Genomic DNA, 23,109 nt, shown 5'->3' with positions numbered 1-23,109 from the left:
CTAATAAAGTTTTACTGGCACACAGCCATGCCCAGCCATTCACCTGTTATCTGTGGAAATGCTTCCCACAAGGCAGGGTTGAGTACTTTTGACGAAATTCAAGTGGCCCACAAAGCCAAAACTATTTACTCTCTGGCACTTTACAGGAAAAAGTTTGCCCACCACTGATCTAGGTGGCACAGAGGATGGTGCTGTATATAATATATGGACATTAATGATTCTGAGTGATCCAGAAGAGCTGAGTCCTCTCAAAAAATGTCATAATATTTAGGAGACAATTGGAAATGTGAACACTGACAGAACTTATTTTGTATGTGTTAAGGAGTTATTCTTATTTTTTAGGTGTGATAATGTTATTATACATTTTTTTAAAAAGATTTAATTAATTTATTTATTTATGGCTGTGTTGGGTCTCCGTTTCTGTGCGAGGGCTTTCTCCAGTTGTGGCAAGCGGGGGCCACTCTTCATCGCGGTGCGCGGGCCTCTCACTATCGCGGCCTCTCTTGTTGCGGAGCACAGGCTCCAGACGCGCAGGCTCAGTAGTTGTGGCGCACGGGCCTAGTTGCTCCATGGCATGTGGGATCCTCCCAGACCAGGGCTCGAACCCGTGTCCCCTGCATTGGCAGGCAGACTCTCAACCACTGCGCCACCAGGGAAGCCCACTGAATGTCAGATAAACAACATTTTTTTAAGCATAAGTATATCCCATGAAATCTTTTTTTTTTTTTTTTAATATTTACTTATATGGCTGTGCCAGGTCTTAGTTGCGGCACACGGGATCTAGATCCCCGACCAGGGATTGAACCCGGGCCCCCTGCATTGGGAGCACGGAGTCTTAACCACTGGACCACCAGGGAAATCCCCCATGAAATCGTTAAATAAATTTTTGTTTACCTGAAATTCAAATGTAACTAGACATCCTGTATTTTCATTTGCTAAATCTGGAAACCCTAAAAGGAGTACATATTGTCTGATTTCATTTACATGAAACCTAGAAAAAGGGAAACTAATCTATGATATCAGAAAACAGATTAGTGGCCACTTGGGGCCAGAGGGAACTTTGGGGAATAAAATTGTTCTGGGTCTTGGGCTTCCCTGGTGGCGCAGGGGTTGAGAATCTGCCTGCTAATGCAGGGGACACGGGTTCGAGCCCTGGTCTGGGAAGATCCCACATGCCGCGGAGCAACTAGGCCCGTGAGCCACAATTACTGAGCCCGCGCGTCTGGAACCTGTGCTCCTCAACAAGAGAGGCCACGATAGTGAGAGGTCCGCGCACCGCGATGAAGAGTGGCCCCGCTTGCCACAACTAGAGAAAGCCCTCGCACAGAAACGAAGACCCAACACAGCCAAAAATAAATAAAATAAATAAATTAAAAAAAAATTGTTCTGGGTCTTAATTATAGTGCTGGTTACATGGATGTATACATTCAGAAGAAACCAAATGAATGTATGCTGAGAATGGGAAATTTTATTATATGTAAATTTAACCTCAATGCAATTGATTTTTTAGTCTATTGGACCTTCCCAAAGCTGACTTCTTGACTTCTGCGTAGATGAAAACATTTCATGCTTCGTATTCTATTTGCTGGGAATCCCTTTCATGTATTTCTTTCCCATATTGGTGTTTTGAGCCTTATAGGTCTGCTGTTTTCTCTTACTTTAAACTGAGGCAATTTTGGTGCTTGGTTTAGGAAATTTCAGCTGTCCCAAACTGCTGGTAAAAGAAATCTCAGCAAGGTAAGAAGGAGAAAAGGCTCTGTCATCTTTGACAGCGATAGAAAAGTGGGTATGATCACCAGGGCCTTTGCAGATGCCATTTCCACTCTCTGGAACATTGCTCCCTCCCTCTTTGCCTATTGAAAACACCTATCAGCCTTCAGATCTCACCCTGAGTGTCACTTCCTCAGCAAACCTCCAGCCATGACACCACTTCCTTTGTTGCAATACTCAGCAAGTGTTTCTTCAGAACACTTAGCCCCATTTGTAAATAAACACATTTGTTGTCAGTGTATTTGTTTCATGTCTGTCTCTCTCAGTACTCAGTGTTTCCTGGAGGCAGGGACCGAGTTTGTGTGTGTTTACCCTGTTCTCCCCAACATGCAGCCCAGTGCCTGGCACACAGCAGGTGCTTGACACATAGTCAATGAAGGTTGAACCAAAGGGGCTGTTTCCCATGTGTATCAGTCAGCCATTGCCGCCAAACAAACCACCCCAAAACTTAGAGGCTTAAAACAACAACCATGTCTTCTCTCATGATTCTATGGGCAGTTCTGAAGGTTGGGCTGGGCTTTGCTACATATCCCTACTGACCCTGGGTATCTGGGGAACTACTCACACCTTAGAGCTTGGGATTCTATGGACCACCAACCCCACACACATACATACACGCATTGGGAGAATTAGTGGGGAGGACACATATTTTTTATGTTGGCTTATAAAAAGGAAAAACCTTACTCACTATCACATCCACCATCAGTTCCTAAGAAAAAGACAATTGGAGCTCCCTAAAGTAGGGAGGAGTAAGCTGAGTTTTCTTCCTGAGGTGGGGCAGGGGGCTGGGATACTAGAAAAGACAGATGAGGGGAATTGGAACAGTACAGCAAAAGGATGTCTCTGGAGCCCCTCTCTTCCTTGGCTCCCCCAAGGTCCCAGCCCCCAGGGCCTATCAGAACCCACATCTAATAACCCTTCATGGGCTCTGATATTGATCTCTGGGGCCACCACGGCTCTTGCTCAAGACTCTTTCCTGGACCTTATTTGCTCCAAACTCATTGGCCATATTCTGGCCATATGCCCCCTGACTCTAACATGGGCTCAAGGCTGGTGACTTCCCAGGACAGACAGAGGAGACAGACAGAGCTCTCTCAGCCTGACCCCTGCCCTCAGACACAGCAAACGGTGACACGGGACTGGGATTTGGAGGGAAGGGCCTCAGGGAGGTCAGAGGATGGGGGTTTGAGAGCAAGGACAGTTGACATGCAGCAGGGGTATACGAAGAGGAGGAGGTGGCAAAAGAGGTTAAGAGTTCTGGAACACTTACTCCGGGTGAAGAACTTTCTCATGCCTCTCATGTCTGCTCCACCAAGGAAGAGATAGTTGACTATTTTCATCACTGCTGCACCCCCAGAGCTTAGAGTGTGTGACATACACTATGGGCTCAATGCGTATTAGCCAATCATTTGTCAATTATTTATTGAGTGCTTACTATGTGCTAGGAGCTCGTGAATGATTCACCTCTACGGAGCTCAGAGTCTAGTGGAGGAGACAGATGCGAATCAGATAATCCAACAAACTCGGGTCTAATTGCTACTGATCACTATCTCTTAATAGATGAGAAGCTTCTGCAGGAGAGTCTGCTTCAGTCAAGGTGGTCAGGGAAGGCTTTGGGGGAGGGAGGGAAATTTTTGCTGAGATCTCAAGAAAGAGTAAACTTTTAAAAAGTAGAGGGAAAGGAAGGATGTTCCAGACAGATAGAACAGTATGTACAAAGGCTCGGAGGTAGAAGGGAACACGGTGAGTTTCAGTAGGGGAAACAAGAGCAGGGAAGCTGCAGTGTAGTTAGTGAGAGAGAATTCTGGAGGGGTTGGCAGGGGCCCCACCACGCATGCCTCAGAAGCTGTGTCAAAGACACTGGTCTTTATCCCAAGAGCGATGAGGACCCACAACAGTTTTTCAGTTGGACTTTTGAAGGATCATTCTGGCTGCAGTGTGACAAATGTCTTGTCGGGGGTGGGGCAAGTATAGGAGCAGGAAGATCAGTAGTAGGTGGGAGATGCTGGGCGCTTGGACGGAGGGGCTGGGGAGAGAGGAAGAAATGCACAAACACAAGAGGCTTTTTGGAGGCAAAATCAACCAGGCTTTGTGATGAATTGGAGGTGGGGGAAGAGAGAGAGGTGTTCAAGGATTCTACACCCCTATCTCAGGTGAGCAAACTGAGGCTCAGAGAAGGAAATTTCTTTGCCCAAGATCACACAGCCAGCGTCTCAACTAGAATTTCCACCTATGACTGTCCCATGTCTAAGCTCACATGCTTTCTCCAACACTAGATGTCTCTTCTCTCTCTACACTAACCCTTGGTGCTCACACTCAGGCTCAAGGCTGTAAATAACATTTAAATTCTAATGATGCCCACATGTCTCTAGCTGGAAAATCTCTCTTGTAATCTCACTGCCAATATCTAACTGCCTATTTGGATGTCTAACAGGCAAACTCAAACTCAACGTGTCCAACACTCAACTCCTGGGCTTACCCCAAACCTGTCCTCCCCTCCACTGTCTTCCCCATCGGTTGATGGAGCTCCAACTTCCAGCTGTTCAACCATCTGTGGTCACCCCTGACTCTGCTACTCCTCTCACTCTGTACATCCAGCCCATTAGCAAATCTGGTCAGCTGTGCCTTCAAGATGCACCCAGGATCTGTTTCTTACTACCTCCTCTGATATCTATTACCATGATCCGAGGCACCATCATTGTTCACCTGGATTTTTGCAGAAGCCTCCTCAACTGGCCACTTGCTTCCATCCCAGCACCCTTCAGCCTAGTTTCAACCCAGAAGCAGCGGTGATTGTTAAAATCTAAGTAAGAACCTGTCCCTCCTCTTGTCAAGAGTCTCTTGTGGCTCTTACCTCATTCAGAGTAAAATCTGGGGGAGTCCTCACTGTGCCCACAAGATGCTGCATGAACTGACCCCATCCCCTGTCTCATCTCACCTCCGACCCCTCTCCCCATTGCTCACTGACCTTCTCACTGTTCCTTGGACATAGTAGGCATGAGCCTACCTTAGGGTCTTTGCACAGCTATTACTGCTATCTGCAATACTCTTCCTCCAGATATTCATATGGCTTTCCCCCTCACCTCCTTCAAATCTTTGCTCAAATGTCACAGCATTGTTCTTCTGCATGTAATGTGTCATATTTCTCTGGCTGCTTTCAAGATTGTCTAGTTTTGGGTTTCAACAGTTTGATTATGGTGTGCCTGGGAGTGATTTTCTTTTATTTATTTTGCTTGGAGTTTATTGAAATTCTTGGATCTGTAAGTTAATGTCTTTCACCAAATTTAGTAAATTGTCAGCCATCATTTCTGCAAATATGTTTCTGTCCCATTCTCTTTTCTTCTCCTTCTGAAACTCCACTTATTTGTAGGGCAGACTGACTGATATTATTTTACAGGTGTCTGAGGTTCTTTTTACTTTTCTTTAATATTTTTTCTCTCTGTTCTTCAGGTTGGATAATTTCTATCAGTCTATCTTCTAGTTCACTGATGTCATTTCCAATTTTTTCTTTTTCTTTTTTTGGCCACACCGTGTGGCATGCTGGATCTTAGTTCCCAGACCAGGATTGAACCCCTTGCATTGAGAGCACAGAGTCTTAACCACTGGACCACCAGCACAGAGTCTTAACCACTGTCATTTCCAATCTTTTGTGAAGTTCAGCCAGTAAAATTTTCATTTCAATTGTTATCGTTTTCAGCTCTAGAATTTCCATTTGACTCTTTTTTTTTTTCCAGTTTCTCTTTCCTACTAAGTTTCCCCAACTGTTTATTAATTATGCGTATCTTTTCCTTTAAGTCTTTGAACATATTTGTATTAGGTGCTTTAACATCTTTGCATATTGCAATATCCATGTTATCTCAGATTTGTTTTCTTTCTTTCTCTTTCTTCCTTCCTTCCTTTCTTTCTTCCTTCCTTCCTTCCTTCTTTCCTTCCTTCCTTCCTTTCTTTCTTTCTTTCTTTCTTTCTTTCTTTCTTTCTTTCTTTCTTTCTTTCTTTCTTTCTTTCTTTCTTTCTTTCTTTCTTTTCCTTTTTTCTTTCTTTCTTTCTTTCTTTCTTTCTTTCTTTCTTTTTTGCCATGCTGCATGGCTTGCAGGATCTCAGTTCCCTGACCAGAGATTGAACCCAGGCCACGGCAGTGAAAGCCTGGAACTCTAACCACTAGGCCACCAAGGAACTCCGTCGGATTTGTTTTCTATTGACCCCTTTCTTCGTTGAATATGGCTCATGCTTTCCTGTTACTTCACACGTGTAGTGGTTTTTAATATTTATTTATTTATTTATTTGGCTGCTTTGGATCTTCGTTGTGGCTTCTCTCTAGTTGTGATGCACAGGCTCCAGAGTGCGTGGGCTCAGTGGTTGCAGGGCGCAGGCTTAGTCATCCTGCAGGATGTGTGATCTTAGTTCCCCGACCAGGGATCGAACCTGCGTCCCCTGCATTGGAAGGCGGATTTTTAACCACTGGACCACCAGGTGGTCCCTGTAGTGGTGTTTAATTGGATACTGGCATTATGCATGATATATCGTAGAGACTTTGCATTGTGTTTTGTTCCTCTGAAGAGTGATTCTTGTCCTAGCAGGCAATTAAGTTGGCTGGACTCAAACTCCAAACTCTAATCTCTGTGGTGGGCAACAGCTGAAATCTCTGCGTAGTTCTTTCAAATTCCAGCTGTTGCTTTTTCACCAGGCATCCTGGGATCTCCCCTGAACATAAATAATTTAGTCAGTCAAGGATTTGGATGGATTTCATATGCAGATTTTGGAGTTTACCATCCCTGGGGCTCCCTTCCTTCCACAATTCCCTCCCTTCTCACTATTTTTCTGGCTGATCTGCCAGCTCATAACTCTCTCCTCTCACACCTGAAGCCAATGAGGATGCAGCAATTGCAAAATGCTCATACCCAAAAGATGCAAACTCACAACTGTGACCTCATGCAATTACCCTATTAAGGGTAGACTCTCCTCCAGTTTATGCTCGATTTTGATCACTCTCCAATGTCTTCAAACAGTGGATTGATTTTTAAAGTTTCGTACAGATTTTATAATTTTTTTAATCTGCCAGACTGTCTCACAAAGCTACTCCGACATAATCAAAAGTCAGAGGCCACTCTTTTTTATTTTGTATTACTTTTTCCCCACAGCACTTGTAATCTTCTAAAGTTGTACATCATGGATTTATTTATTATATGCACTGTGTTTCCCATCTGACATCCCCCATTAGGGTATAAGTCCTATGAGGGCCTGTTTTGTTACATGACTCAGTTCCAGTACCTAGAGCAGTATCAGAGTGACATAATAAGCACTCAATAAAAATATATTGAATGGAAAAATGAATGAAGGGGTCTCAGAGGGGGCCATGGGCTCTGAATAGCAGTGAAAGGTAACTTGTAGCTCTGATATGTGGTCCTTCCTCTTCTAGAAAGATGAATTCTACCTCTGCTCCCAAATGCCATCCTCAGGAGACAGAGTGCCTCCACCAGCTGACCACAATTATCATGTCTGTGTCCTTTGTGGTAGGTGTAGTGGCGAATGGGCTGGTGCTCTGGATGACTGTTTTCCAAATGCCGCGAACTTTTACTACCATCTGGTTCTTCAACCTGGCCCTTGACGACTTCACTGTCTTACTGTCCCTGCTTATCACCATACAGAGTGTAGCAATTGGCCAGTGGCTCCTCAACAATGTGGCCTGCAAGCTTTACATGACCTTCTTGGCCCTCAGCTTCTTTACCAGCATCTGCCTCTTGGTCCTCATCTCTCTGGACCGTTGCGTCTCTGTCCTCTATCCTATCTGGTCCTGAAACCACTGCACTGCACAGCAAGCAAGTTGGCTGGCTGGCTGCTATCACTTGCTCTCCATGCTTGATTTTCCAGACCACTGAAGAACAGAAAGGGTGTGTCTACTGCTGCTTCAGTATTGACATAGAGAATAAGGGGAAGGAGAATCCAGCTCCCAGGATAGGAAGTGAGTGGTTTCGAAGAGGAAAATGACTGTGACCATCATTCACTTCCTGCTGGGTTTCTTGGTGCCCTTGGTGATCATCAGTACCTGTGCCCACCTCATCTGAACCAAGCTCCAGCAGGAGGGCTGGGTCCATGCCAGCCAGCCAAAGAGGTTGCTGCTGGTGTTGGTGAGCGCCTTTTTCATTTCCTGGTTCCCGTTTAATATGGCGCTCTTGGTCCAATTGGAGCAACAGCCAAACGAACCTGACCCTAAGATGCTGCTCATCCTCTGGGCTACCTTCTCCCTGGGCTGTTTCAACAGCTGCCTCAACCCTTTCCTCTATGTCTTCATTGGCAGAGATTGCCAAGAAAAGTTTTTTCCAGTCTTTGCCTTTTGCCTTGGCCAGAGCATTTGGTGAGGAGGGGTTTTTCAGTCAGCCTGTCCCCAAGGTGAAGCCCCCAGGGTATGATGGAAACCTTCATGTACAAGCTGGAAAACCTCCTGCTTAGTTTGCAGCCCCTTCCCTAGGCTGACTTCCAAGACTCTGCCAAATCCTGCCTCTTCTTTCAGGAAGTCTTCCCGGCAATCTCTTATCTAAATCTCTCCATTAGAAACATCTAGTTTTCCCCAGTATCCATCCTATCCTTCCTTTATAGTAAGACTCCTACTTGTTTTAAACGATTCACGTGGTTAGCCAAGGAAAAAAAGACTACATTTCCCAGTGTCCCTTGCAACTAGATATGGCCATGTGACTACTTTCTGGCCAATAGTATGTGAGTGGAAGTAATCACTGTAATTTCCTCGAAGTGCCCTTAATGGAAGATGCCTGCTCTCCATTCCTCCATTTCCCCCTTTCCATTGTCTAGAATGCAGATGTATCAGTTAGCTTTGCAGTGTAACAAACGTCTCCAAACTTAGAGGCTTAAAATAATAACCTTTTATGATTTCTTTGGGTCATCAACTTGGGCTGGGCTCAGCTGAGCAGTTTTCTGTTTTGGCTGGGCTTCCTCAGGCATTTGTGGTCAGCTATGGGTCAGCTAAGTGACTCTGTTTCTGGGAGGGGTTGTTGACCTTCAGCTAGGATGATGGGATTGATCAAGCCATGTAGTTCTCATTGTCCTGCAGGCTGACTGGGGCTTTTTCACGTGGTGGCTGGGGAGGGTTCCAAGAGCAAGAGGGGAAGCATAAGACCTACACTTGACACTTTGCATGACGTGACTACTTTCAAGGGGTGGGGAAACAGATTCCACCTCTCAAAGGGAAAATCTGCAAAGTGACATTGCAAAGGAGCATAGATACAGGAAAGTGTGCAGAACTGGGGCCATTTTTGCAACCTGTCACAGCATTTGTGGTGGTGAACTATGTGGAAAGTCACTGTGTCCCCATACTAGGGCTGGAATACTTACATCCACGCTGTGAAGAGAGAGATTTCAATTTCTAGCTCATCGAAGCAACTGTTGTTTTTTTGTGTGTCTCTGTTATAGCAGCTGAATCAATACCTTAACTATTATGCTGCCAACCTCCGGAACTTGTGTGAGCAACATAATAAATATCCTTATTGTTGAAGCCATTTGGAGTCAGGTTTTCTGTTACTCGAAACCAACAGCCGCCCTACTGATACAGATAATAAATACTCCTTTCTGGGAACAGAAATCCTGGTGGTCCTTGGTCACAGTGGACCATTCCCTTGGTTCTGGGTAGAGGCAAACATTCGTTTCATCCTAATCAAAAGCTATCATCCAACTTGTACATAATCAGAAGCAGGCGCTCTGGTCCTACTCTGATTAGCCCTGAGAACTTCCCACCTGGAGCCTCAGTTCTCTTGACTCTGTAAAATAAGACCAAATGCCTTCATCTTTCATGGATAAGGGCAGGACAAAATGATATAATGACTGAGTATCAGGAAGGATAGAAGCATCTTAAAAAATAAGTTGGGAAATTAGTTTATCAAAAAATAAAACTTTAAGATAATGTGGGCACAGAGTAAAAAAGAAAATGATTCTCCAGCTCCTCCGTTCCAACTTCTTTTCACTAGAGACTGTTGTTAGTTTCTTGTGTATCCTTCCAGATATCCCAGGTATGCATGCATAAGCATTTTCAAACAGAACATGTGTATACGTTATCTAACATTGTGTGTGTGCATGTGTTTTATTAAAATTATGTCTTGGAGATGGTTGCATATAAATACATGAGGTCTGACATTATTTTTCAGTGCTGGTGGTCAAGTATTTCCTGGTCTGGATGTACTGTGCCCAAAGTTATTTCATCAACCCTCTACTGATTAGCATTTAGGTATCTTTGAATATGCTTCAGTGATATTTTTGAAACTTAAAGTTATCCCTTATAACCCACATTTTTTTTTTTTAAAGACTGTTGCTTTTTTTTTTTTTAATTAATTAATTAATTTATTTATTTATTTATTTATGGCTGTGTTGGGTCTTCGTTTCTGTGCGAGGGCTTTCTCCAGTTGCGGCAAGCGGGGGCCACTCTTCATCGCGGTGCGCGGGCCTCTCACTATCGCAGGCTCTCCTGTTGCGGAGCACAGGCTCCAGACGCGCAGGCTCAGTAATTGTGGCTCACGGGCCCAGCTGCTCTGCGGCATGTGGGATCTTCCCAGACCAGGGCTCGAACCCGTGTCCCCTGCATTGGCAGGCAGATTCTCAACCACTGCGCCACCAGGGAAGCCCCTATAACCCACATTTTGAGCAATACAAAAACAGAAGTGGAGGAATTGATTTATCATGAAGCGAACATCCATGCAAGTTTGCAGGTCATGGAATAGAACACTGTCACCCACCCTGGCACTCCTCTCCCTCCCCCTCCCAATGACTCCTCCATCTCCTTCAGAGATAACCTCTATCCTAACTTTTCTTGTAAATCTTTTTTTTTTGCCTTGCCTTTTTCCAGTCAAATTTTTCATTGGAAACATCTCAAACCTACAGTTACCAGAATAATAAAATACACCTTTCAACTAAATTTATCAAATGTTAATATTTGCCCATTCGCATATATTTTCTCTTCCTCTCTCTCTCTCTCTCTCTCTACTTATCTGTGTATCTCTCTCTTTTTCTCTTTAAACATACACCTATCTATCTATCTATTCTCTGCATACACACACATACATACCATGGTACATCCACCATGATGAACAGACCCATAGGGAGATGTGAGTTTTGGGAGGCTGAAGGAAGGAGCCCTCAGCACATTCGCTGTCCTTTGATGGACCCAGCGGTCAGAAGCACCTCTAGAAGTTTTTGAACCTTTTGAAAATAGGTGCAGACATCATGCTATTTCATCTGTAAATTCTTTAATCTGTGTCTCCTGAGAACAAGGCCATTTCTGCACCACAACCATAATATCATTACCACCCTCAAGAACTTTAACATTGATATTATCTAATGAACAATCCAAATTCAAAATTTCCTAGTTGTCCCAATAATGAACTTTATAGCATTAAAAAAAAAATCAGAGTCCTGCAATGATATTCTCCCCCCTTCCCAAGAATAGACCATGGGTCAGAAACGCAGCACAGGTTGATTGCCAAAAGCAGAAATAATACAGGCCACATTCAAAATTAGAAATTAATAACAAAGAATAACCACAGACACTCAGATTGTTTTGCACATTTCAAAACACTCTCTAAGTAACTCTTGGGTTAAATGGAAGAATAAAACTGGAGTGCCATTCATTTAGAAATGAGCACACTACACAACAAAACTTGTGAGATGGGGCCAAAGCTGTACTCTGAGGAAAAGCTGTAGTTTCAGATGCTAATTAGGAAAAATGCTCACATGAAAGGAGATGAGCAAAACAATTCAAGAGGCTAGAAAAAGAACAATACAGTAAGTGCACTAAAATTTGAAAGAAAGCATGGATAGATTTTTTTTAAAGGAAAGTACTTTTACTTTTTAAAAATTTATTTATTTTTATTTATTTTTGGCTGCATTGGGTCTTCGTTGCTGCGCACGGATTTTCTCTAGCTGCGGCGAGCGGGAGGTACTCTTCGCCTTGCAGTGCACGGGCTTCTCATGCGGTGGCTTCTCTTGTTGTGGAGCACAGGCTCTAGGCACATGGGCTTCCGTAGTTGTGGCATTCAGGCTCAGTAGTTGTGGCACACAGGCTTAGTTACTCCACGGCATGTGGGATCTTCCCGGACCAGGGATCGAACCCCCATCCCCTGCATTGGCAGGCAGATTCTAAACCACCGCACCACCAGGGAAGTCCTCATGGATGGATTTTAATGAGGAAATTAACAAAAAAGAAAAAAGTAGATAGTATAAAGAAGCTGTCCTCTCTGTCTCTCCAACAATAGTATCCTTTTACATTTGTACCTGTGTACTTTGGTGCACACTCCAAGAAGGCAGAATGGCATGACAGCTGCTTATAGCTGGGTGACACCTGTCAAGTTGCTTTCACTCTCTATGCCTCAGTTTCCACCTAAGTGAAATGAGATATAACAGCACCTCCCTCAAAGAGTCACTGGGATGATTACGTGTATTGATGTGGATAAAGCGTTTAGTTCGTACCTGGCACCTCGGAGGTGTGACGTATTTGCTATTATCAATCTTGTCATCTGTTAGAATAGATCTTTCCTCGGGGACTGGCAGGGGCAGAGGGCGTGTTAGATGTTACTAGACTCCTCCACAGGGAGCTCCGAAAGGCAAGGCGGTTTCCCAGAGCTTCGCCAACGCGACCGCGATGTCAGACTCTTTGATCTCCACCTTCTCAGAGGTGAATAGTGGGATCCCGGTGAGGTTTTAAATTTGCATTGATTTTCTAATGAATTTGGTTAAGCAGTCTTTCAAGGAGACTCTGTGGTTTTCACAGCCGCTTCAGGATTCTCCTGGGGAGATCGTGGTCTTTGGTTGGGGAGAGCATCGCATGGTTGGTGACGTGGGTTTTGAGACCCAGAGAGAGAGCAGCCTCTCCGCGTGGCCCAGCGCGAGAATCAGCATTTCCTTGATCAACCTCTGTGAAGCGGGTGGGGTGGGGGGAGGTGGACGATGCCCTAAACCTCGGATTCTTACTCTACCAACTAGGGACTGAAAACTCTTCTCTAATAAGATTTCTATGAGAATCTAAGAAGGCGATTCACCCCTTCATTCATCCCATAAGGACAGCTCACAAGTATTGATCGTGTCCTGGGCACCAGGTCCTGTCCAGAGCTTTATAAACGTGTGAACTCCACATCTCGACCTTATTGAGGGCGGTAGTACGATTATGCCCTCTGATGAGGAAACTTGAAGCTCAGAGAGGTAAAGTCACTTACCAAAGGTCACACAGCGAGTGAGTGGTAGTCAAGACTTGAGCGGTCTGACTGCACTAATCCATCCAGTTATGTTTACTGAGTGCCTGTCAGGTGAAGGGTGTGGTTCTAGTCACTAAAGATAAAAGGTGAAGGAGACAAAGACCCGCACCTTGGAGGCACAGATATTCTTTGGGCGGGGCCGACATTCGAGAGGGCGGGGCCAACATTACGGGGGGAGGGGCTGACGTTCTCTAGCCTTCAGGGTCCACAGCCTCCACCTCCACGTCGTACTCTGTCCCTACGTAGTACTGACCGAGCACATAGTAGGTACAAATCTCTGCCATCCCCTGGGATTCAAGCGTTCCTGACAAGAACGCAGCCTCTGCCCTCACGCAGCTCACAGCCTAGGAAAGACAGTCCTGAACAGTAGGACCCTACAGAAAGGTATTTACCTTCCAGGCAGGAGAGAGGCAATTACGCGCTCTTAATCACTACCTCTGTTTCTCTCAGCAAGGATCGAGGAAAGGCGGCGCCCCGAACCTGGCCTGGTTTGAGATGTTCCCAGACGCGAGAGACAGACAGACTGTCATCAAATGTCGGAAAATAGCTGTCATGAGACGCCTCACCCCCTGACACCTGAAACCCTCCCCCTGCGACTGCAAAGTCATAGGTTCTACTCCTGTTGACTGAGCACCCGCATGATTTCTAATTCTCACGCAGCCTTACTGGGGTGGAGACTTGCTTACCCGAAGTCCCAGCCGGGGATCAAGATGTCAGGATCGGGATTCAAACTCAGCACCTTGGATGTCACGGTGAGCTGTGCTCGGATCTCCCGGTCCCCATTCTTGTTCGTGTGGAATAAAACGAAGGGAAGGCAACGTGACCGCCTTACACCCTTGTCTGCGTCATTGTTTCTGTGTCCTCCATGCCTGGGACATGGCCTGTCATGAATGATGTGCTGCCCTACACCCCTCAGACTCACGCTGACCAAGACCTGGGTTTCTAGAGTGTTAAATGATTCACTCGAAAGTGGGGACCCCCCCCACCACGTGCCTCCCCTGTGGTGGGTGGTGCTGGGGACCCCAGAGGAGTAATACCAGAACCCTGATCTCGAAGACGCTGCAGACTGGTGGCAGAGATGGACACACACAGTGAGAACCAAGGTGGTCATGGCTGGGACAGGGCAGGTACCAGGTGTGTGGCACCCAGAGCTTTAGGGTGACGCCGTGGGAGGTGAAATCGAGGGCTCTGATGGGCGACAGTGGAACGCCAGGCTGAGGGGCTGGGTCTTTGCCCAGGGGCACTGGGGAGCCATGGGAGGTGTGTGAGCAGGGGAGGGATAGGGTTAACCCTGGGTGTAGAAAGAGTCCTCTGGGGCCCCCGTGGGGGTGAACAGAGGCCAGAAGAAGGCTGAGAGGGGGGAGGGGTCCAGGGAAAGAGGAGGAGGCCTGAGCAGGGACCAGGCGGTGGGGATGGAGAAGAGAGAGTGGGACAGACAGGGCTGGAGGGAGGGAAGGGACGGAGAGGCTGGTAGTGGGCTCTAATGCGGGACCCCCTCCTGCTCCTTCCCCCTCCCAGTCGTGGGCACTTTGAAGCCCACAGGAGCCACAAGATGCAGCCTGGCAGAGCACAGCACTCGCATCCCCTCTTTCCCCACAGCCAGCCTCATCCCTCCCACCACAGCCTGACCCCTCCCTCCGTGCTTCTCCTTTGGCCATTCTGGGTCCAGATGCCCCTCTCCTGAGGCCTGTCCCCAGCTTCCTACCCCCTCTTACTGAGGGGGCAAACTCAGCAATTGAGTGCCTGGCCCTCAGAGAGCCTCCAAATGGCTGGTCTATAAAATGGGTGTATTATTTTCCGATGGTTGGCGTAACAAATTCCCACAAACTTAGTGGCTTCAAACAACACACATCTATCTCATGATTCTGGAGGTCAGAGGTCCTAGATGGGTGTCACTAGGCTCTAGAGGAGAATCCATTTCCTTTCCTTTCCCAGCTCCTAGAGGCTGCCCCCGTTTCACGGCTCATGGCTTTTGCCTCCATCTTCAAAGCCCGAAGGTAGCATCTTCATTTATTTATTTGTTATTATGTTCTGGCCATGCCACGCGGCTTGCGGGATCTTAATTCCCTGACCAGAGATTGAACCCGGGCCATGGCAGTGAAAGCAAGGAGTCCTAACCACTGGACTGCCAGGGAATTGCCCTGAAGGTAGCATCTTCAAATCTCTCTCTGCCTCCCTTTCCCACATATCAGGATCCCTATATTGTGACTATACTGGGCCCACCTGGATAATCCAGGCTCCTCTCCCTATTTTAGAGTCATCTGACTAGAAGCCTTAATTCCATCTGAGACTTTCATTCCCCTTTGCCATGTAAGGTAACATACCCACGGGTTCCGGGATGAGGACGTGGACATCTTTGGGGCTATTCATCTGCCTACTACAGTGAACAGGGGGTTCCCTACTCACATTTATCCATTCATTTATTCAACAACATTTATTGAGCACCTACTATGTGCCAGGCACTGTTTTAGGATGAAAATCCCTACTCTTATGGAATTCCTCTGTTACAGCATTGGGGTGGGGTGCGGGAAGGGGTGCAGACAGACAATTAAACAATTACAGTTTAAAAAAATCAATGCATGATCATCGGTGCTATGGAGAGGAAAGCAGGATTATTAAGGGGAGAGGGAGTGTTGAGGGGTTTAGACACTTGAAAGAGGCAACCGTTAGCGGAGACCTGAGTGATGTGAGGCAGAGGTGTGGGGAAGGGTGCTCCAGGCAGGGGGCACAGCAGGTGCAAAGGCCTAGAGGTGGGAGGAATGGGGGGTGGGGAGGGTGATGGAGAGCCCTTGGGAGGATCCAATATGGCAGTCTGTGATGTGCTCATTATTCACTACCCAATTTGTCCATGGACCCTTGTTCTCTGGCTGAGAAAACTGGAGCTCAGAGATGAGGGATCTGGTCATATGAGGAGGTGGGTTGTCTCTGGACTCCTGGTATAGTGCTCACTCAGCCTGCTCTAGGCCCTGAAGCTCCAGCCATGTCTTTTCTGGAGGACCGCCCTGAGGTTTTGTATGTCTTCCTCATCATTGGATTTTAGCCTCTTCTTCCTCCTGATCTGTCACCAGACAATGAGCTGTGCATGCAAATACGTCCTGAGGTCTCATGTGACCTGGTCCTGAGCTGGGAGATGTTGGGGACACAGATATGAATCAGCCCTCCAGGGGCTCCCAGGCTGGTATAGGAGACAAATAGGGCACAGACAGTTCCAGTCTGGAGGGATTAAGGGGATCCGAGGGAGGAAGAGGGACTGCAGAAGGACTAGGCCTGGAAAAGTCAGGGAGGGCTTCCTGGAGGAAGGGACATTTGCGTTGGGAATTGATGTATGAGTAAAGTTTGCCAGGTAAAGATGGGAATACCTTCATTCATTCACTCATTCATTTTACAAACATGTCCTGAGGCATTGTGTGGGTTGGTTGTTCAAGAATGATTCATGCATTTATTCATTCAATGTCTTTGTTGGGACTTCCCTGGCAGTCCAGTGGTTAAGATTTCACCTTCCAATGAAGGGGGTGCAGGTTCAATCCCTGGTCGGGGAGCTAAGATCCCACATGCCTCAGGGCCAAAAAACCAAACCATAAAGCAGAAGCAATATTGTAACAAATTCAATAGAGACTTTAAAAATGGTCCACATCAAAACAAAAGTCTTTGTTTAGGCAAAATAATACAATGGTTAAGACTTCAGATCCTGGAGTCGGTCAACCTGGATTCTTTTCTGAGTTGTTTCATTTACTGAATGGCTCATTTATTTAAGTTTGCCTCAGCATTCCCCCTTGATAAAATGAGGACAGCAATAGTATCGTCCTCACAGGGTTCTTGGAAGAATAAATTAAAATGATGCACTTGAAGGTCGTAGCACATTGCCCCATACATAGTTGACATTTCATTCCTGCCCTTGGCTTAGCATGAACCTCTCAGAGACCCTACATGCAATGAAGGTGACACCTGATTTAGTCGGGTGGGGTGTGTCGTAGTCAGAGAAGGGTTTCTGGGGAGGGTGGCACTCAGTCGGGTTCTGAAGCTTGAGTAGGAGTTTGTTGGCTGGAACAATAGGGTCAAGTCCAGAATGAGGAAATGGCAAGGACAGAGGCTGCGTGTGTACATGTGTGCATGAAACCATGTGGCTTGTTCTAGGAACTCCAGAGCAGAAGCAAGGGAAATGGTGAGCTAGGCAGCTGGTGATGTGGGTGGAGCCCCACAAGCTAGGGCTGCAAATGCCAGGCTGAGCAGCTCAGACCTCACCCTGGGGGCAATGGGAAGACAGCGCCCAAGCAAACAAGCTGATCCTTCGGTTCACAGATGGGGAAACTGAGGCCCATGCTCAGACCCTGTGTGGTGGCCCCTCCGATTTCCAGCTCTCTTGATTTCTATCCACTTGTGAGCCTCCCCATTCTGGGTCCTCCAGGGGAGACCAGGCCTCCAGCTCCTGCTCAGACACCCTGGAAGACGCCTGCCTCCCACCTGCTGGTGGGCTCAGGACAACGAGGAAACAGAGTGGGGAAACTGAGGCCCGCAAACAGATTAGGACCCCCGAGTTAACATCCTGGCCTCTGAGGTCACACAGATACGGGTGCAAATCCAGGCTTGGTCTCTGTTTTGTCTGCTTTGATTTTGAGCAAGCGAACCTCCTCCTCTGAGCCTCAGTTTCCCCGTCTGAAAAGTGGAGCTGTTAAGAGTAGCCACCTCGGGACTTCCCTGGCGGTCCAGTGGTTAAGACTCCACGCTCCCAATGCAGGGGGTATGGGTTCAATCCCTGGTCGGGGAACTAAGATCCTGCATGCCGCGAAGCACGGCCAAAAAATAATAATAATAAAAATAATAATAAAAATTAAAAAAAATAAGAGTAGTCACTTCGTGGAGCTTGGCACAGCCAGGACCCTGCAGTCCTTGAAGGATACAGGCTTCCTGAGAGGATGGAGGAGAATACCCGGGGTGAAGTGCACAAGACTGGAGCAAGCCTCTAGCTCTGGGAGTGGTTTGATGCAATGATGCATTAAGGACAGGAAAAGGGGTGCAGAGGAGGGTGGGTCAGACCATCCAGGGTCTCCACCCTAGGCTGAGGGGCTGGGACTTTGGCCAGGGGTACTGGGGAACCATGGTAGGCCTGCGATCAGGGGAGGGGTAGGTCTGCTCTGCATTGGATGGGATAACTGGAGGCAGGGAGGACTGGGAGGAGGCTGGGCTGAGAGTCCAGCCAGGTGAGGTGGAGGCCAGGGCGATGGGGACGGAGCGGAGGGGACGGGGCACAGAGAACCAGAGTGAGACTGTGAGAGGTGAGGGGAAGGAAGGGAGAGAGGACAGCGCCCCAGGTCTGGGTGGACGGTGGGGCCGTCCCTGAGATGGAGGGCACGGGGAAGTTGGTGGGGGGCGGGGCGTGGGACTTGCTAACGTGGAGGCCTGTGGGTCCCAACAGCATCATCCAGCCCGTGGAGGACCCTTTGGAGACTTGGCAGCCGTCACCCGCTGGAGCCCTGTGCCCACCGGGGACGGCCCTCTTCCTCCTCTCCTCCCTGGCCGCCCTCATCTCCTGCCTCCTGGTGATCCGAGGGGCAGGGCCCCTCCTGCCTGCCTCTTTGTCCGCAGACTGGTTTGGCCACCAGGCCATGGCCGATGCCGCCTTCACTCTTCTCCTGCCCCTGCCCCTCACCTGGACGCTCTCCGGCTGGCCCCTGGGTGGCATCTTCTGCCACCTGGACCCCGGCCTCGTCTTCCTGACATTCTACGTCAGTGGCGGCCCACTGACCCATGCAGCCGCGGACCGCTACACCTCTGCGCTCCAGCCCACCTGGGCACAGAACCATCGCACAGCCTGGAGGGCAGTTTTCTGGGCCGGGGGTCTTGGGCTCCTTCTTCTGGTCGTGGGCACGTCAGCCCTGTGAACCCTGAGGGGCCAGGTGAACCGGGACGACCCTTTTAACAAGACGCCTGCCCGGGAGCCTCCCCAGCCATCTTCGTCCTCCAGCCCTGCACTGAGTCAGCTGGCGTTCAGCTTTGGGGTGCCGCTGGCGGTGCTGGGTGCCTTTCACAGCCTCCTGAAGGCCAGGCTGCAGCTGGCGAGGCTCTCAGGGAGGCCCTGGCTGCTGGGGTGCCATAGGCCACGGGGGCCATGCTGTTTCCCTGCGGGTTTCGCTTCCACCTGCTGCTTCTGTTGATGCTGGTGGGGATGTGAGAGGCCGGGCTGGACACAGAGGACGTGCGGGCGCTGCTTAGCCCCCTGGGGCTCACCCTGCTAGGGGCCTGTGGCTGCGTCAACCTGCTGCCTTATGACTGAGGGGACCAGGCCTCCAGGCAGCACCTGCGCCGGGCGGGCCCCCTGGTCCTGCCAGGTGGGGGAGTCTGAGGAGGAGATGGGGGGGGTCTGGCAATGGGGAGGGAGGCCCAGGTGTCCTGCGGGGACCGGGAGGGAAATTCCTGGGGGGGGTGCTGGGGACATTTAGGGGGAGTGTAGAGGTGGGGGGTCTCCCATCTTATCAAACTCCAGAGAATGTGAGATGCTGAGAGAGGGGGACAGGGACCCGGGGTGGGGGGCAGGGGCCCAGAGAGAGGGAGACAAGGCTGCAAAGAGAAAGCAGGCCAAGTGGAGGAAGAGATGCAGAGAGGGAGGAATGGGCACCGACGCAGACGTGACAGCATCACATAGACTGGGTGGCAGACGGAGGCCAAGGCAGGGAAAGGACGCGAGAGACAGGTCAGGCTGTCGGGAGGGACCAAGTGGGAGACAAGACAGAAAAAGATACGGAGACAAAGACCCAGGAGGAGATGGAAATAGAACTAGACTCTGACTGAAGGAGAGGAGAATGAGTGGGGAGAGAGACAGATGGACAGGGAGAGACGGACAGACATACAGACAGACACGGGCCTGGATCTAAAGACAAGACTATAGACATGGGCTAGGAATTTGCGACCGACCATCCTGGTTATGCCAGGACTTAGCAGTACAATATCTGGGCTATGGGGCTTCTGGAGCTAAAACCGGGAAAGTCTCATGCACGCTGGGATGCCGTGGTCCCTGCAGGTGGAACCGAGTAACACAGGACAGTACTTGGCCACCGGATTTTCTGGGTCTCCAGGACACTAGTTATCATTCGTCTTCTCTTGCTGCCTTTTGAAATATGCACGCGCCTCCTAACCATGCCCCCGCCCCTGGAAAAGGATGTTGTTGGTCATCTTTGGTTTTCGAACTCCCAAATGTTTCCAAACTAAAGGTTAATTTTTGCTCCACGTTCTGAGTCGTTTGATGTATCCATGGTGCTACCTCAGAAATGCACTAAGCTCCAAGGGGGAAAATCTATCTCTTCCGTCTTTGGAAAATGCATTATAGTAGATGCCTCTTGACCCTGTCTGCACATTAGAATCTCCAGAGAAGCTTTTAAAATCCAAATCAATGCCCAGGCCCCATCCCCAGGTGTTGTGGTTTAAGTGGTCTAGGGTAGAGCTGGGCTCTGGGAGTTTCAAAAGCTTGCCAGGAAGTCCCACGGGCAGCGGGCTGAGCCCCACGCATCTCCAAGTGCCTGTGGCTGTGCAAATGCAACCTTGGCAGCTCCCAGGGGATTGAGAAACCCAGCACTCAATGGCTGAAAACCCTGGAGTTGGGAGTGGGGACGAGGGAGGCAAAGATCGATTTCTTTGTCAATATTTGTTTGTTTTCCAAACGTTGATAGCCAAGACCCAAGCTGGTGGTCCAGCAGAAGTCAGATTTATTCTGTGCACCCCCAGCCTCAGGCTCCCAGTCACAGCCAAGAAGGGTGGGGAGGAGGTGGGAGGGAGGGAAAGAGAGGCAGGGAAGCTGACTCTGATTGGGAGAGGTTTTTAGGAAGCCTTCCAGGTGGAGCTGACACACAATAGAGGACGGAAAGGGCACTCCGGGCAGGGAGTACAGCATGTGCAAAGGCCCTGGGGTGCAGCTTTTTTTTCTTTAAACCATCTGTGAGTTATATATGTTAAGATATACTACAGAGGGGGCGTAAGAGGTGGGTGCGATTAAAAAAAGAAAAAGACGGGAGGGCGTCAGGTCAAACACAGCTTCCGGGACTTCTCTGGTGGCGCAGTTGTTAAGAATCCGCCTGCCAATGCAGGGCACACCGGTTCAATCCCTGGTCTGGGTAGATCCCACATGCTGCGGAGCAACTAAGCCTGTGCGCCACAACTACTGAGCCTGCGCTCTAGAGCCTGGGAGCCACAACTACTGAGCCCACGTGCCACAACTACTGAAGCCTGCGCCCCTAGAGCCGGTGCTCCACAACAAGAGAAGCCACCGCAGTGAGAAGCCCGTGCACCGCAATGAAGAGGAGCCCCCGCTTCCAGCAACTAGAGAAAGCCCACAGCCCACACGCAGCAAAGAAGACACATCGCAGCCAAAAACAAATAAACAAACAAACCCCAAAACACAGCTTCCTATGCCAGGCTGAGGGGCTGGAACTCTTGTCCCAGGGGTTCTGGGGAGCCATGGGAAGGATAGGTCACCTCTGCTTGTAGAATGACCCCTGTGAAGACTGAAGGAGAGAGATAGGGGGCGCGGTTATGGTCCAGGGAGAGAGGAAGCCCCCTGGGAGAGGGGACGAAGCCTCAAGGACCGCTCACCCGGTTCAGGTCTCAGAATTCTTGTTTTGCGGAAATCGACTTCCCTGCTAGAGCTGGGTCCACCAACTTCTGGCTGGGAACATTGTACAACACCGCCTCCGTGTGGTTATTCTTAGCTTTGCAACCAAGGTCTCCTATAAGTAAGACTGTCTTCTAAATCAGGACGCTTAGGAGAGTTAAAGAGGACACTAATACCAATTAAAATTACAGTGAAACTATAAATTCGTTTCTAATTGGAATTTTCTAGGCCTTTCCTAGGAAGCCCAGGATGTTCAGTCACCCTACTCAGAAGCTGCCTTTTCAGATCTTGAGGCGAAATGAAATTGTTTATCTGATGAGAAAAATGGATGAAACTTGACCAAAGGCTGGGGTGTCACCCATGGCATTCCACCTGCTGGGGATGGAGACAGGGAGTGGGAAGGAGGCGGTTAGTGAGGAAGCTGGTAACTGACTGTATATCTGGAGGTCTGGACAGTTTTATAAGTAAGGGGCATTTACAGTAGGTATTGAAGGCTGAACAGGAGTTTGCTAAGAAAAGAGAAAGATGTGTTGATACAATATAGCAATGAAGACGATCACTACAGACCCTTTGCAACTTGCAAATTCCATTCACACCTTTGATCTCAGACTGTCCTTGCCATGGCCTTCTGGGGCCCACTGGTCCAAGATTTTCACCTTTGTCTGACTGAGAAGAAAACCAAGACTCAGAGAGAAGGAATGAATCTGAAGTACACAGCAGTCGGTGTTGGTACCAGGTGGTGAATCATCCCTGCTTCTTCTATCTGTGTTTTTGCACTCAAAGTTGGAATGTCCTTCCCCCTCTCTAAATGCTCCTGGCAGACTCCTACTCATCCCTCAAAACACAGCTCAGTTTCTGGGCACCTAGCCTCAAACCTGATAGTCTATCCCCCTAGTCCCCACCTTCCCCAGACCCAGGAGTCCAGGCTTCCTCTCTCTGACCCAGAAGCCTGGCCCTCAGACAGAGTTGGCCCAAGGCTGTGTGCCTGCCGGGGTGGTGGGATGGAGCAGGGTGCGCTGATTCAGTCACATTTATTTGGTCTCAGAGGCCAGAGTCACGGTCAGGACAGAGGCAGGGCTCTTGGATTAGGGGTCCTGTGTCTTCTCATTGCTGAGCCTAAGAGAGGAAAAGAGACAGAGAGATACACAGAAACGTGGGACAGAAAGAGAGGCCAAGATGATAACGTGAAGACAAAAGGACCGAGATCTAGCCTGCTACCCCCGCCCTCTTCCCACTCACCTTGTTGAAGAAGTAGATGGAGGTGAGGATGGTGAATACGGCTATGGCCAGGGTCACATTCTGGGTGGAGAGGTCAGAGGTCAGGACCCATCCCTTCCCTTCCCTCTCCCCACCCCTACCCCGGGCCTCCCTCCCCCTGCCGGACCCCTCCTCACTTCCTGAAAATTCATGGTCAGAGGTCTCAGCTGCAGCGTTGCTTGGCCTCCCTCTCCCTTTCCTGGGCCTGTGAGCCAGAAAGGGAAGGTCAGCCAGCAG

The 23,109-nt window shown here is 48.8% G+C and overlaps 1 protein-coding gene across 1 annotated transcript; it reads left to right on the top strand.

Moving 5' to 3' along the window:
* The first annotated feature begins 7,190 nt into the window (after nucleotides 1-7,190).
* Nucleotides 7,191-8,177, top strand: GPR32 (G protein-coupled receptor 32). The gene is given in 5 exon segments (XM_036834053.1): nucleotides 7,191-7,597; nucleotides 7,599-7,732; nucleotides 7,735-8,081; nucleotides 8,083-8,139; nucleotides 8,142-8,177. Coding segments are annotated over 5 exon segments (981 nt in total).
* The last annotated feature ends 14,932 nt before the right edge of the window (nucleotides 8,178-23,109 follow it).

This window comes from Balaenoptera musculus, chromosome 19, assembly GCF_009873245.2.
Source record: "Balaenoptera musculus isolate JJ_BM4_2016_0621 chromosome 19, mBalMus1.pri.v3, whole genome shotgun sequence".
Lineage (NCBI taxonomy): Eukaryota > Metazoa > Chordata > Mammalia > Artiodactyla > Balaenopteridae > Balaenoptera > Balaenoptera musculus.
Note: the sequence above shows the minus strand (reverse complement) of the source record. Positions and strands in the feature narration are given on the sequence as shown.